The 16,255-nt window shown below is 38.3% G+C and overlaps 1 protein-coding gene and 1 long non-coding RNA gene across 3 annotated transcripts in view; both read right to left on the bottom strand.

Annotated features, from left to right (window-relative positions):
• The window catches only part of LOC140662944 (uncharacterized), an 18,758-nt gene extending 3,705 nt beyond the window's left edge, over nucleotides 1–15,053 (bottom strand). The window contains exons 1-9 of one of the 2 annotated variants that reach the window (XM_072886703.1): nucleotides 14,874–15,053; nucleotides 5,334–5,576; nucleotides 4,928–4,995; nucleotides 4,270–4,399; nucleotides 3,693–4,154; nucleotides 3,046–3,237; nucleotides 2,870–2,971; nucleotides 2,515–2,730; nucleotides 1–2,073 (exon numbers count right to left, since the gene is read on the bottom strand). The exon at nucleotides 1–2,073 is cut by the window's left edge and continues 3,705 nt beyond it. In XM_072886703.1, the coding sequence (XP_072742804.1) occupies nucleotides 1,966–2,073; nucleotides 2,515–2,730; nucleotides 2,870–2,971; nucleotides 3,046–3,237; nucleotides 3,693–4,154; nucleotides 4,270–4,399; nucleotides 4,928–4,995; nucleotides 5,334–5,576; nucleotides 14,874–14,903 (1,551 nt within the window). In that variant the 5' untranslated portion in view covers nucleotides 14,904–15,053 and the 3' untranslated portion in view covers nucleotides 1–1,965. The remainder of the gene's footprint in view (nucleotides 2,074–2,514; nucleotides 2,731–2,869; nucleotides 2,972–3,045; nucleotides 3,238–3,692; nucleotides 4,155–4,269; nucleotides 4,400–4,927; nucleotides 4,996–5,333; nucleotides 5,577–14,873) is intronic. The other variant, XM_072886705.1, reaches the window with a different exon arrangement.
• On the bottom strand, nucleotides 5,583–14,867 carry LOC140662947 (uncharacterized). Its single transcript, XR_012046196.1, has 3 exons — nucleotides 13,579–14,867; nucleotides 7,620–7,727; nucleotides 5,583–7,452 (listed from the first exon to the last, which is right to left on the bottom strand). It is a non-coding gene; the product is annotated as an uncharacterized lncRNA (long non-coding RNA).
• Nucleotides 15,054–16,255: the final 1,202 nt, after the last annotated feature.

The following is a 16,255-nucleotide window of genomic DNA, read 5'->3' as shown; positions in this document are numbered from 1 at the left end:
GCATTCTCGTAATGAATTGCTCACTTCTCGATAACGCCTACAAGGTCCCGCACAAGTCGGTTGCTTCATCGAACAATATACCGTGACTCGATCGAAAGATTGCGTCAATCTTACGATCAAATTTTACGAGCACTTGGCCAAAGTAGTTAAACATTTTTTTTTTGTTTATTTGTTTCTTCATCATCGGGCACATCGTCACTGTAGTCACGAAGTATCCAGGATCCAGTTTGGCATGACAATAAGATCGCCGAATTACCGTTCTTCGCGATACCCCCGTGGCTTCATGATACTGCCGCCATTCCGTTTTTTTTTGTTTTTTTTTTATATATATAACCTAGGCTTAAAAAGTAAAAAACGCCAGCGTTGTTCGCCGCCAGCTCGAAGTTAATCGGTTTAACACATTAACGCTTTGATTCGTTTTTGTCAGTCTGTGCTCTCCTAGTCCATGACAAGTTACAAAAAAAAGATAATAAAACAGAGAAAAGAAAAATAAGAGAATAGATGTCCGGGCTGTCGAGGAGAAGTGGTTACAATTACGCGGGACTCGAAGGTACGATTCGCGGACGGAATATCGTCTGCCCGCGAATCGATGTAAAATGCATCTTTCGCGTGCCACTGCTAAGCTACGCTAGCAGCGGTGGTCGAAGTCGAGTCTTGAAAGACGATACTCGAGCGTCTTTCTTTCTCTTTCTTTCTCTCTCTCTCTCTCTCCCTCTCCTTCCCACTCTATCTCAAGTGTCCACAATCACAATGTGTCAAAATTTTCATCGTTAAAATTGAATTGTGCGCCCTTAATGCGAAAAATTCCGCGACACGCGTTTTTTTTCTTTTTTTTCTTTCTTTTCACAAAAAGGAAAGAAATTCGTAGGTGTCGGTAATCACGCGTACACGCAATCCGTTAATACTTTTAAACAGACACCGAGAAGAAACATTTTCACCGTATATATTTTATCGGTGCGTATGTCTACGTTATACGATAAACGATAGTAGTATCCTAAATATCATTACGACGAGATTCGATTCGCGATTGCTATACCGTATTAGTTTTTTTTTCATTTTTCTTTTTTTTTTCTCATTTATCAATAGCATTATAGGCAGTGTTCGTTGAGAAACTGCTACAGTTACACATCGAGATGTGTATGTGAATGTGAAATTCGATTTCTGAATACAATTGCATACATTATGCTCGACTTCATTGTCCCTAAAACTACCGTTTTCCTTTTCTTTCGCCCCATCGGTAGTATGCGCGCGGGTGCTCATTAAGATATTTATAAGACATTTACGCGTATCTTAAAATAAGTATCTCGTGTTTATCGAGCAACGTAAATCGATAAACTTGCTCGCGTAGCGCTAGGAAAATACGCGTCCGAACGCTAATTAAAATAAGCTACACGCTTTTAACGTACGCTCAGTATAAGCGTGAGTAGCTTAAAAAGTACGCGTGTCATTCCTTCCCGCGTGACAAACGTCACGCTAAATGAAGATCATAGAGAAACGATAATATCGCTAAAGGAAACCTGAGAATTTCTTTCCTTTGCAGACTAACTTCCCGCACATAATATAACCGAGTAACGATGCACATACTATATCGAGATAACGGAATACAAATAGAAATAATAGTAAGTATAGTAGTAACAGCGGTAGTAATAGTAATAGTAGCAGCAGCAGCAGAGGTCATAGTGGTAATTGCAGTAGTAGCATCAGTGGCTGTGTTGATGATGGTGATGTACTTCACTCGTTGCGTATCGGAGCTCGAATCGATTTAACGATTTGCAATTGATAACGAGTTCCCGGTTCTCACTTATCAATGTGTGATAGGCAACCAGACCGCTCCTCCGGTAACCACGAGAGAGAGAGAGGTCCCATAATCGCCGTAGCTGGCGACCACCGATAAAGGTCCACTATAATCCCCCGTGGATATATATCGGACGATTTTTACTTCGGAGTTAGGAGTTGAAGGCAAAATCACAGAATGACGCAGCACCGACAGTATCGTTGTCGCGAGGCTCCCGCGCTGGGTGGCGGAGTCGGCGGTGCGAAATACGCGTGCACCTTTAAGTTCGGTAGATGGGCCTAGAAGAGTGCAAATAATAATTCAATCTCTATAAATTAATGATAATTAGTTTTTATGAACAGCAAATAAGTTGCAATTGTCGATAAGATACGATTACGATTTGTTGTTCGTCAAAATAAGAAAATGATTTTTTAAACTATAGTTCATAGTAATTAATTTACCTATAATAATGTATTATAAACAGCGATCGTGCAAGTTTCTTAATAAACATGATTCATCGTTAAGCGGAAAAAGCGGTATTATACTCCGCACAACCGGACGGAGTATTGTAATTATGCGGGATTGTACGTTTTGCGGAATGCGTGATCTACAATTCATAAACAGTTGCGTGATACGTAAATAACGGGTGCTAACAATAACAATATTCCGCAGTTACGAGATTCCTTTTTCCGTGTTAACGAACGATCGGCCATGAAATATGATAAAATAGGACACAGTACTCTGAGTTTACGTATGCCCTCTCTGGTAATGTGTAGGCAGTCGTAAAGTTCGATACGTTCAAGATTGTGACAGGCCTGCATCAGGTGATTCAGACCGTTATCCGAGATGTTCGGGCAGTTGTCCAGCTCCAAGACGGCTAAGTGTTCGGCCGCGCACGGCGACAGTGCGATTTGTCGGAGGCCTTCGTCGGTGATCAGCTCGCAATGCGACAGACTCTGCGTGCAAAAGTGACAAATGTATGATACCTATGTCTTTTCATTATCAAAGGTCTCGTTCAATATGCGATTCGATCCTGCAAACACGCTTTGTCACGTATTTAAATGGATACTGATATATCATTACATCGTTACTCACCAATTTCTCCAATCTCGGACAACCCATCGCCAAGTGTGTTAGGGTAGCGTCGGTGATTAAAAGGCACTCTTCCAGATCCATCTTCTCGAGCAATTTGCAGTTCTAAAAGTCGAAACTCGGCTAGATTTCGTGTTCGAGATAAAATTCGAATAAACAATCATCGGCGATCAACTCACTCTCGCGAGGGCCTGAAAGCCCGTATCCGTGAAATGGGTGCACGCGACGCACTCGAGTACATTGAGGAGTGGACAGTGTTGTGCCAGACTAATCAACGTCGCGTCCGTTAAATTTGGGCAATTCGACAAGCAAACGTAATGCAGCCGTGGACACCGTTCGCTAAGTTCTCTGACTCCGTCGTCCGTTATATTCTGCAACAAGGTTTCTAAAATGATTTTTACTTACTAATACAATGTCCGAACAATACTCATTAAATCGCATATCTTTCGAATACAAATTTAAAATTAAATATATTCTGTGTAAGATTTGTTATCGACGAAATATATAAAGATAATTAAAATTTTACTTTAATATATATCTCGCTTCTTATTGAGAAGTGAAAATTTTTAGTATTTTTGTATAAATAAATGCTAAACTATTCTATTTCGCACAAACTTCTTTTTCAATTTTGTCGCGATTTAAAGAAAAAAAAATTTAATTCTTTTTTAACGACATTTCCCGAGAACGAATCTTATCTCGGGAAAAACAATGACGATGCCTCGTCAACGGCAAATTCATCGCGAGCACGAACGACCGCGATGTCTAAGACGCGCAATTGTTTCTCTTTGCGTAACACGCAGATTTGCGGAGTCAATAAGATAAGTACCCTGCATTCGTGTAGATTGATCGCCTCGAGATTAGGACAGTTGCGCGCTAAACACATTACAGCCTTGTCCGTGAGCTGGCGGCATCCCTTGCTCAGGAAGCTACGGAGTTCCGGGCAGCCCTTGGCGAGCGCGTCGACCCCGTTGTCGGTGAGTAGCTCGCACCACGAGAGATTGATGTGAGTGAGCAGCGGACAGCCGGCCGCGAGATCCTTTAGGGACATGTCCGTTATCTCGGGACACGAGTCCAGATTCAGTCGCTGGAGTTTGGGACAATGACTGCTGAGGGCCGCGCATGTCGCATCCGAGATCCTCTTGCACTGGCTTAGATTGAGCTCCTCGATATTGGGACACGATTGGGCTAAAGTGCGCATAGAGTTGTTGCCGATGCTCTGACATCCCTTGAGCGAGAGTTGTCTGAGGAATCCGCCGCAACGCCTCGAGATATTTTCTATTACTGGTCCCTGCACAAACATCCCCCGCCACCGCTCGCATTAATCGCGGCTCTTAAAAGTGGCCGATGATCAAGAGATCCAATTATTATCGCACGACTATTATCTCTCATCTGTTTCTATTTACCTCCACATCTCGTTGAAAGTCGAAGAGATCGATCCTCTGCCAATTGGACCCATCGAGCGCTAACACGTTCCAGGCCTTGCTTACTTGGGCACAACGGCATAGCGATACGACATCGAGGTACGAAAAAATTCTGTCAATCACAGAGATTCGTTAGCGCGTGATATCGCCTTGTACATTTCGCGATTACTTTGCAAACGGAAAAATGTGGATTTAAGTTTTTCGCGAGGCTAATAGAACATAACATATACATTTACGTTTCACATATCGGCATAAAAATCATGCTTACGCTTCGGATATAAAAGATTTTTATGCGGGATACCATAGCCAAGTCGGTTCAATTAAATAAAATTAAAATTTAAATAAAAGTCTAGAATCTTTATAAAAAATATAAATATAAATATATATAAATATAAAATATAAATATAAATATATTTACATATTTTACAATATATGATCTGTGTTTTTTTTTCTATTATATTATTGCATAAAATATAAACACGTACGATAAAATTCTAATTTAAAATCAAATATACAACGGGTGTCTTATATATTTCTCCGTTTTATAACTATAAATTCAATCATATATTGCTAAAAGTCTCGTCCGTCTTATAATATAAGAATAATTTGTGTTACGTTGACATGTGTGAGCCTGTCGTACCTGAGTAGCAATTCTTTTGGCAGTTTCTTGTTAATCTGCGCCTCGTCATCGTGAAACACCCATGTTAGCTGGAACGAAAGACATGTGATTAAATACGACCGTGATTATATATGACGAAGCGGGCCGCAGTTGTGTTATCGCTCACGCAGTGACAAATGTTCACAGATAGAAACTGACATTCTGTGTCTGTTGTATACACACATACACACATACACACATACACGCACACGAACGCACTGACAGGGGGGTTGGAAAGGAAGACAGGAAAATTAAAAGGACAAGAAGACATACGTTAGCTACACTCTTCTTCATGGCAAGACGTTATGAGGGGGGGGGAAGGGGGAAAGACGCCTGTAGTAAAGATCTAAGCATTGGCACATGGATAGAGTTTCCTAGATTAACTAACCTGCATGTAGGATTGCTTCATGGTAGTGACAGGGTTGTGAGTATGCGATTGCGACGTGTAATAACCGCCCTGATGATGATAGTGTTGTTGATGATGATGATGGTGATAATGGTGATGATAGGATGGATGCTGCTGCTTCCACCATTGTCCACCGGTACCGCCGCCTCCCTTTTCCGATTCCTCGATCGCCAGTACCCCTTGGCCCCCTCCTCCCACTCCTAATTGTTGGAGACTTACTTTTTTCTAAAAAACACATCCCAATATGTGTCATCGCGTCGATCGTCCCGGTGCTCGTATTCTCGCGCGACAAGTGGACTCCCGACCTCGAAACGGCGTTTCCTTTTCGTACGCTCGAAATTGGAGGATTTCACGCAAGAACGAGGGTTTATAAATCCATGATCTAATATCCCACAATCGCGCATTCATAATTATACACGTAAAGTCTACTTTAACTACGATTTAAATGGACCTAATCGATTATCGACTTAGGTTGTTACACTGAATTTTCAATTCTCAGTTTGCTATCACAATCACTATAATTATTAGCTGTATTATAATTTAGCTGCATAATAATTATCTATATGATAATTTAGTACTTAATACATTGAATCTGATTTGTTTAAAATTTCAATACTAATTGTAATATGTAATTATGAATTGTAATGGTCACATGATACATTATCTCTAATAATAATTACGGCATATTCTGAATTGTGGAAACATCTACGACACATTTATATGCGCGGCTTCCTTTCGCCACATACTAATCGCCAATTAATTCATCGTCGATCCCGGTGTGAACAATAGCGTATGCAAAATCGGGATTCAAATGATGGCACGGTATTTTGATTGGAAGTGATACACAAATGTTAATTCGCAGGTAAATGTCGTATTCGAATGCAAGCAAGCGCTACCAATCACATACATTAATATACATATCATTAGTACAATGTTACACAAAAATTATTATAAAAAAAAGAACATATACATACAACGGACTATATAGGGATTTAAATATGTATTATATAAATGGTATTAAATAGTATATCTCATGCTTTTTTTCTTATCTATATATATATATATATATATATATATCGTTAAAGTTTGATTAGATTTTTTTCAAAATTAATGATTTAATTGTCAGATTGACAGACACGCTTTATGTAACAGACTGTACATAAACTTAACGTATCTCGATCTCGAAAGTATCTCTCATATCCTTTATTAATTAGCACGAAATATTTCTTATCTTTGAGTATTCCTTTGTAAGTCTCGTCGAAAGCTATCATGTGACAGAGCGAGTGTGTATCTTGTTATATTTTTATTGACAATGAGATCGCAAAATGTTTGATTATCAAGAAGTTAATAAAAGTGGAAACAAACGTGATGACGGATCTCATGCTGGATGCAGAATGGCGTACGATTCACAACAAACATTTTCAAGTGCAAGTTGTTTCCCGAATGAATCTCAAATAGTTTCCTCTTTAGCTTCTCGAAGTAATGTTGTTTTATCTCGGAAGATGAAACTGCTGGTGCGCGCGAGTATAATGTGACTGCGTTTGTGTGTGGTGTGTATATGTGTACGCATGTATATACCTCCATATGTAAAACTACAAAAGGAATATAAATATAATATAAAAAACAAATTAAACTAACGAGTTGCTTGATCGTATGTAAAATAAGAAATAACTAAAGATAATAAGCTTCCATTTCGCGATCTATGTAATAATTATAGAGATATATAAAAAAATATGTACTCACATATGCAGAGATAATTTCGAAACGAAAAAACTATTCCACTATTTTTCCACTCTCAATTGTTGCTTTTCGTATATCTTTTTAACGCGGTCAATTGTTATAGCTGTATCTTGTCAATGTTAAAAATAAATCAATGAACGTCCATGAGATATATACATCGAAATGATCTATATACAATGAAAGAGCTTCTCATGTTGTATGGCCGTAAGAATAGGAAGACTGTTACAATTGTAGGTCACGAAATTATAATTTCCAATGTGCTGTGTTTAATATTTATTTATTTAATGCCAATTGGGATGACAAACTTGTTTCCTTAATTTCTTCAAAAAACAAATTACAATTAACATTTTATGTAAGGAATCTGTAAAAAATTTGGAATATAGATATATTTTATTATAATACATAAAATATATTTGCATATATATATATATATATATATATATATATATATATATATATATATGTTCGAAAGATATTTATTTATGATTGATTCTTTTATTTATTAATTTGATATAGTTCACTTTTTACATTAATGAAATATGAAATTTTTTAATTAATATAGCAAAATTGTTAGAGTCTGCGTGAGGGGACATTCTCTTATGTGTAATAACAAAATTATTACGCCACGATGCACACCTACAACATAAAAAAATTATAAATACTTAATATGAATCTGTAATGTCGCATGTAGAATTTATGCAAGCGCAAATTATCTGAAACGACGTTAGAAAATTTGTCGAATAATTATGACATAATTATTCATAATTTCTTCGCAAAACTTAGTCTCTCTTAAGATAAGACTTTCCAATCCCTCCTCCTCCTCTCTCTCTCTCTCTCTCTCTCTCTCTCTCTCTCACTCTCGCTCTCTTTCTCTCTCGAACTTTAAATCGGCAAAATTTTCCAGTACATTTTTGTACTTAACGATCCATCGAAATTGTCGATAATGCATAAAAATTTCTGCAAGCAAGGTATACGCGCGGATAGCTTTTATTTTTGTATGCATTTTCAGCGTTCCACCAGAAATGATCAATTCGCCCGCGGATTTCGCGTGCGCGGGAGGATTTATTTTACTCGGTCTACGAAATTGGGATACGTCCTTTCGTCATTGGGCGAGTCCTTGAAATAAAGCCTAGAAACGTTTTTATCAATAATGACCGTATGCATAGATCGCGGGCGGCTCTTCAAACTTCTATGCCTTATCGCATCAAGTATGCAAGCGTTGCATAAAATTATACGGGATAACGAGGCGACCGGTTCAACGATAGTCATCGATGCGACGAAGATACGCGATTGCGTTTGGTCTTAAACCGCAAAATACGAGCACACAGCCTCGTGAATAATTGCGACTCGTATAATCCAGAATAATCCACGATGTGCAGCGAGCGAAATAGCTAAAATAGTCACTGCGAAAGATCCGTTTTCATTTTATATTCCACCACGGATATTGTAATTAAGACGTTATACTTTCTCCGTTGCCGTTGTTCAAACGAACTTTATATCTTCGAAGACTAAAAATAAATAGAAAGCTTAAATCTTGTACAGCAGCTACTTTTACATTAAATGTATCTTTCACTTTATTAACGTTAAAAGATATCTATCTGATCACGTTCGCTATTTCATCACATGAATGGATTTCTAAAGAAAATATTTAAAATTTTTCAGCGTTAAAAAAAAAATTAATTAGACACACCGATAAGTTTATTACTAACCGACTATACGATTAGACTGCTTTTGTCTATACATTACTATAAACAATAAGGTAATATATACATGCGTCGACTTTAATAGCATTATCGTCCGACGCGGATTTTCTTGTTAAAAGTTAAAGCGTGCTCGCAAATCCCGAAGAGTGCTTCTTAATAACTTTATTATTACTTAAACTTTAAAATGAATTACCGCGAGATATTTAACATCTTTTTCAGAACACTATATATATATATATATATATATATATATATATATATATATATATACATATATACGCATGTATAAAAAAATCGACAATTAAATTACATTGAAAGATGTGGAAAGCTTCAATTCATCATCGCTTCTCTTGGGTCTCTGATTTCGCTCGATGCGTGCAGCCAATTCCGCGCGAGCTGGCTCAAAAGCAGTAAAATAAACGGACATCGATTCAGTATACGCCTTAAATACACATACATATATATACACACACACACACACACACGGCCTTGTGCGATATAACGAATGCACCGCGCCGTGGCGCGTGTTAAACGCGGAAGACAAATAGCGGTACAAACGTGCGCGGGAACGCACCGCAAACAAAGTGCGCAAATCGCGAACAACGCGACGCGACGCGACGCAACGTGGGGACGACGAGACCCCCGCGCGCGACGCCATCGATACGATTGCCTTCTATTATTCCTTATCTTTATCAGGGAGACCCGCGACAGAGCGAGCGGTATCGCGGTCGCGAGAGATCAATGCGGTCGTCGTCGAGAATCTCGCCTCCGCTTCGCAACCGAGGGGGAAAAAAAGAGCGAGGACGATAGGCGCGACGAAAGAAATCGCTGGCCGATAGCTCAATGACAAATAATACTTCATATTCGCGGAATTTTCTCCACTTGATTTTCTTATCGATCGATTATCGAATTCTGTTCTTCGAATAATTTTTCTTTTAAAATACATACATGAAATTAGATATTACTTGAAAAGATTCAGACTAATTTTGCACCAGTATTCAATTACTAATTTTTTCGATTATATATATATATATATATATATATATATATATATATATATTTATTATTTATATTACATATTATTATTAATAATGTATATAAAGATATAATTTATATCTTTAATAATTATATGTAGAGTTGCTTTTCTAAGATCTGTATTTCTTTGCTATCATAGTCACACATACTGGGAAATGTAGATTCAGTTTTTAGCAGATTCCATTGTGCCAGGGTACGATGCAATGTGACGTCATCTCGCGATGCGCGCGTCCTACAATTTCTGTTTACGTGTGTCGACTGCGACTACCTTTGTCGTGAGGTTTTCTCGAAACGTCATTCGAACGAAAATCTCTTTAAATCTTCCATTATTATCCGACTCATGAATCTCAGATTATGAGAATGAAGAGCAGAGAAGGAAAAAAATTTCTCAAAACAAAGATCACACGAGTGCTTCCTGACTAACTATATCGATCGAAAAATGCACACGCATGTGAGGCACTTTTAGATATTTAAGAAAAGTTTCGTTTCTTGTTACAGGATTTCGTTACAAAATTCCAGCGGCAATGAAAGTATGCAAACTATTTGGGATGAAAAGTAGGGATATCAAGAAGAATCGCGCGTGGGTAAAATAGTTGTCTTTGAACAGAAGCGTTTCGAAGAAATATAAGATTCCATTTGTTCCACTGTATCTTTAAATAAAAATCGATTAAAATTATTGTTGTTAAAAAATTTATATTTTCCGAGTAAAAATATATTATCAATTCATATTTTTATATATTATCTATTTCTCGCTTTTTCTTTTTCGCTCTGATATAATTGATATGTCAAATATGTATATATGTCATGGTTTATATGATATCAAAGATTAAATTCTGATAAAAACATCTCCTGATATCATATAAAAAAAACAAACCAATTTTAAAATTCCACATTCGTAGCATTCTCTCTTTCCCCCCCCCCCCTTTCTCTTTCTCTCTCTCTTTCTCTCTTTTGCGAGATATTAAATTAAATTAAATAAAAATTCTGCAAAATTTTTATCGCAACTTTAAATCGATTAAAATTGATAATAAAGAGAAAAAAAAGAAGCACTCAGAGACGGAGATATTTACGGTTCTTAAGTTAATAATAAGTTAAGTTCAAAACGAAAGATATACGTATAGCCTGTCCGCGACCTCCATCGCGTTGCATCGTATTGTTGATATGCCGTTACAGCTTCTTGCCCTCGCGATAAATTGCATCGCTCGCTCGTCACGAGGAAGTGAGCCAAAGCGATAGACAAATCTCTCTCTTTCTCTTTCTCCATTTTAGAAAATCTATCTATATAATCTAATCTGTGTGTTGACTAATAATACAGTCGCGATAAAAACAACACAAATAACAATATCTCTAGAGATATTCTTGAGAATTTGGCGTCTCTCCCGATTCGTTTACGAGAGTTACGAACTTACATGCAACAAAGTAAGAGATTGAGAAGTTTTCAAGCATTACTTCACGCTCGAGAATAATTAATATCAAAGATATTTTTTATCACTGTATCTATATATAGGAAATATTAAAAAAAAAAAAAAAAAAAAAAAAAAAAAAAAACAAATATAAGAAACACGTGTCATGTTTATATAAATTTTACACAAACGGCGAAAGAGAGAGAGAGAGAAAGAGAGAGAGATAGAGAAAAAGCGAGCGTGGCTTAATACGAATTGATCGGCGAAGCATTAATATCTGTTCCATTTTCTCGAATGAATGCAAGATCGTCAGAATCTTGTTTCGCGAAATGTCAGGCGGACCGGTGTGTCGATGCCCGAGAGAGAATCGTTCTCGTGACGGGCGACACGCGCTGATGCGTTCGTGCTCGCGCGCGCACATCCTCCTCTTCTCTTCGCGGAATCACGAGCGCCGATCGTGTTGCTAAGAAATTACATTCCGGAGAATCGCGAACGATTGCCGTTTATATTTCGGGACCGTTCGAGATGACGGAAAACGTATGATCATCGATAAACGACAATCGCGTTTCGCGATAACCGCCGCAGTTGCTGAGCGAGGCGGAGAAAAAAAAATAGGATGCAATTTCTTCGAGTTAAATTTATTTACCGATATTTATTAAACGGCGCAATATCGAGGAAGTAATATAGAGATTTTCGAGAATGAAGGGCCTTTCGCGAATTAACCTTGGCAGACGGTAGATAAATCACGAGACGCATTATTCGTTGTTGGATCCGAGAGAGGCGGACTTTACTTTAACGGTAGTTTAATTCGAGGCTTATAGTTTGCGGGATATCGCATATTTAAGGTAGGAGAATTGCGAAAAATGAATGCGTGACCTCCTCCGATATATTTTCGCTCGAGAAAAGTTTGCTCCGAAATTCGCAAAGGAACAACGTTATATGTATGTCCACCTTGCACCAACCAATTCTAGGACATCCTGTATAGATATGTTCTTTTTAGCCGCGCTCTCCACAGTTTCCTGCAAATTTGATCCTCTCTTTTCTCTCGCAAAGTCTGAACATACACCGGTTTCGTTTTGAGTACAAGAAGCGCAACAGCAGAAATGTAGTTAAAAAGAACATGTCAAGTTTCGAAACATGAAAGAAGTTGACGTCGACAAAGAAAGAAACGTTAAAAATATTAGCGAAAGAAGAAGGATAGAGAAAGAGAGAAAGAGAGAGAGAGAGAGAGAGAGAGAGGGACGACAAAGAAGTACGATAAATCAATTTGATAAATAAAAAATTGAGATTAAAAAAAACATAATTAAAAATCTCTAATTTAATTGCATACATAGTCTCAGAACTTGAAAAAACTTGCGATATTTTCATGTTTTAATTATTCATTACGTTTTACATTTTATTTAAAACGCTCGTGGTTTTTTATGTTTGGTCATAGAAGGCCTGTATGCACACCAATAACTTTCCGCAATTGACAACTCATGAATGGAGTAATAAAAATAGTAAAAATAGATTATATTTGCCAAGATTGCAACATGATGTCGTATTGAAACGTTTCACTCGTAATATACATCTTTTATTGAAAAAAACAAAAATAACAAAAAAAAAAAAAACAAAAAAATACATACATATATGTAAAAGAGTAGATTTATCAGAAAAAAAACATGGTCGAGTTTTTGTTGTTAGCAAAAACCTATCTAATAAACAAATATATATGTGTATGTGTGTGTGTGTGTGTATATACATATTTAATATAAATAAATATATATTTTATAATATTATAGAGTTATAAGTTTGGTAGAATTTTAATTAGACATTTAATCAATTACTATTCATTGTTATTGTAAATAAAATAAAAATAAATATTTTATTAAAATAAATGAATATTCAATCAAGACACAAGTTAAATTATTACTGGATTAATAATTTACTTTTCATGTCCGTCCGAGAACAATTTATTTCAATTTGACAGATAGCCGATGTGCGTCGTAATTTCATAAGAATGTAATAGTAATATATCACATGTATAATATTTATACTATGTATCTTTGTAGATTTCAATTCAAATAATGTACTTGTTAATAACATTTCTATGTGTTAGCAACGTATCTGAATTATCTAATTCAAACAGTAAAATAGCGAAGTATAGTCCAATAAAAGAGATCGTTGGATTCGTTATTACTATTACCATTCATATGAAAACCACATTTGTTATGAACGTCGCGAAAAAATAACAAAATTATCAAAACAAATTATTAAACAAAGAGATATGTATCTTTCACACACACACACACACACATACACGCACGCACACGCATACATAAATACAAATCATACATACACACGTACGTGCAAATTAAAATATTTAATCTCGTTGCGAGACAGCTCGAGGCGGAAAACGTTACGAAAACACGGGCCCATTCACAGCTTCTTCCTTATCATTGTCGAGCACACATTGTTATCAAAAGCGCGACCACGCGCGCGCCCGCTTATGTTTACGCTCGTCTGTACAACGCGCACGAATTCGGCGGTATCGTCGCGACGACGAGCGTCACGTCGCGTCATCTCACCTCACCTCGCCTCGCCTCGCCGTCTCGTCGAGAGAGCGACGTCCGAGAACGCGCGCGCGAACGATGACGCGCTCGTCGTCGCGATGACCGTCGAGAAACATCGTTCGTCCGATCAGATTGGCAGCGTCGTGACCGTCAACGTCAACACGCTCGTTCAACGAACAATGACGCTCATTGACATTCCGATCGCACGTCGTCGTCGTCGTCGTCGTCGTTGTCGTTGTCGTTGTCGTTGTCGTTGTCGTTGTCGTCGTCGTCGTCGTCGTTGTCGTTGTCGTTGTCGTTGTCGTTGTCGTTGTCGTTGTCGTCGTCGTCGTTGTCGTTGTCGTCGTCGTCGTCGTCGTCGTCGTCGCTTGCTCCGACACCGCCAGAAACGAAGAACAAAGAGAATAGTAAGCAGGGCGCGGGGGAGGGGAAGGCGTGCATTTAACAACGAGAACGCATCGCTGGCGACGTAGCTACTGCTGGCGATCGGGAGAGCGACAGAGAAAGAGAGAGAGAGAGAGAGAAAGAAAGAGCGAGAGAGAGAGAGAGAGAGAGAGAGAGAGAGAGAAAGAGACAAAGAGGTGGAGCGTGAAAAAGAGAGAAATAAAGAAAGATGGAAAGGAAGGAAAGAGGAAAGAAAGGACAAAGAACGGAGCTGGCTGACTAGCTAGGCAGACTTGCTTGGTTGGTCGATGAGAGTATATACGTAACATGCAGACGAAAAAGATTCTAGAATGACAGCGTGTTGCCAGCCAGTCAGCCACAATAACGAGAGAATGCCCTGGCGCATGACGCCTTTACCACCGTCGTCCTTGTCGTAGGTCGTCATCGTCGTCATCATCGTCGTCGTCGTCGTCGTCGTCGTTGTGCATCTTTGTCAACGATCGTGATAGGGACGCGAAATAGCGATGCGACGAGGATACCCGTGGTGGCCGCCGCGCTTGGCGGAGGCCAGGGGAACGAATCAGCTGTTCGCCTCGGCAATGACAACATTGAACACGCACGACCCCCCCGGACGTGTGGCACTTTGACGCGCGTTTCTACGGCCGCGTTTTTGATCGCGACGCTTGGACGACGGCGTTGACTTACCTCGAGCCTGGTGCGCCCGGAGTGTATCATCCTTTTGCGTCGCGTTATTTTGCAAAACTTCCGGGAGTACCCGCACGGTGCAGTCGCAAAAAAAAAACGTCGCGCGGCTGAGCGAGTAGCTACGCTTCGCGAGAGAAATGGCCGAGTCTACTGAATGCTCGACGTGCGATCGCGGAGTGGGAAGGGGGCAGACTGACAGAATGGTGCGCCGCCACTTTCCGTCGGAGCCGTCGTTTACCACGCGCCCATTCGTTCGCGGCGGTCGACTTGACGACAGCGCGGCCAATCGGCCTTTGCGTAGCCATTGTTTACACGCTTCCCATTGGATCGTTATTTTTGAGCAGGGCGACGAACGACGTGCGCTTTGTGTGCAGTGTGCACGACGACGTCGAGAGATGCATATGTCTTATTCGTTCCGAAACAAAGTATCGCGCATCTGTAGTCGGTATTGCAGATGACCTTGTTATCGACATCAGTTAGGTTATCGATAACAGGATGATTGAACTTTTTGCATTCCAGATATGGGCGAAGTTAAGATCGGCCCGTGTTGCTAGGTTCACTTTTGATTCACACATTTTCGGTAGAAACACAGCGGGGAAATAACCCTGTTGACCTGGATTCAATTGTGGTTTGACCGAAATATTTAATTTACGGATGGAGGGATGACACGCGAGAGTGTCTCGAATGTGTTAATAAATAAGTTGATTATTATCCAAGAAAAAATCTTTCTCGTCTAAACTATCAGTTAGCAATAAATCCATGATGACATAACGTGAATAAATAGAAACGTACAATTCAATGAGATAGGATCATATTAGGATAATTCATAGTTTATTCAGTATCATAAAGTGAATGATATCATCGACACAGAGAGAAAAGAGAATAATACACGTAATATAATCGATGAGTAGTACGATCAGCTTAATACACACTTTATTAGCATCATCCAGTAATGCGTGTATAACATATGATACTAAATCACACTTTTGAAAAAAAAACTCTATTTTTCAATTAATGTACGTGATATTCGGAATATCATTTCTAAAATATAATATTTATATAAATGTATAAAAGGCTAATTTATAAATGTTTTAGTAAATTCGTCTATTAGGATTAAAAATTAAAAAAAACAATAATATATTATAGCATTAAAAATAAAAAAAAACATCCTTGAATATTGATAGTATTTGTGTCGGAAAAAAATGATTTTATTAAATGGTTTATTAAATTACAATAAAAAAATCTATTTTATAAAATAAAATGGTGCTAGAAGCATTAAATTGAAAAATTTATATTCTCTGCGTTTTATGTTTGATTATATAATTTGACGTGAATCAGACTTGTTATTAAACGACAATCAATCGATGAGTTAAGATATCATT

This window comes from Anoplolepis gracilipes, chromosome 2 (assembly GCF_047496725.1).
Source record: "Anoplolepis gracilipes chromosome 2, ASM4749672v1, whole genome shotgun sequence".
In the NCBI taxonomy this organism is placed as follows: domain Eukaryota; kingdom Metazoa; phylum Arthropoda; class Insecta; order Hymenoptera; family Formicidae; genus Anoplolepis; species Anoplolepis gracilipes.
The sequence above is the reverse complement of the archived record's forward strand: the minus strand, read 5'-3'. Positions and strand labels throughout refer to the sequence as shown.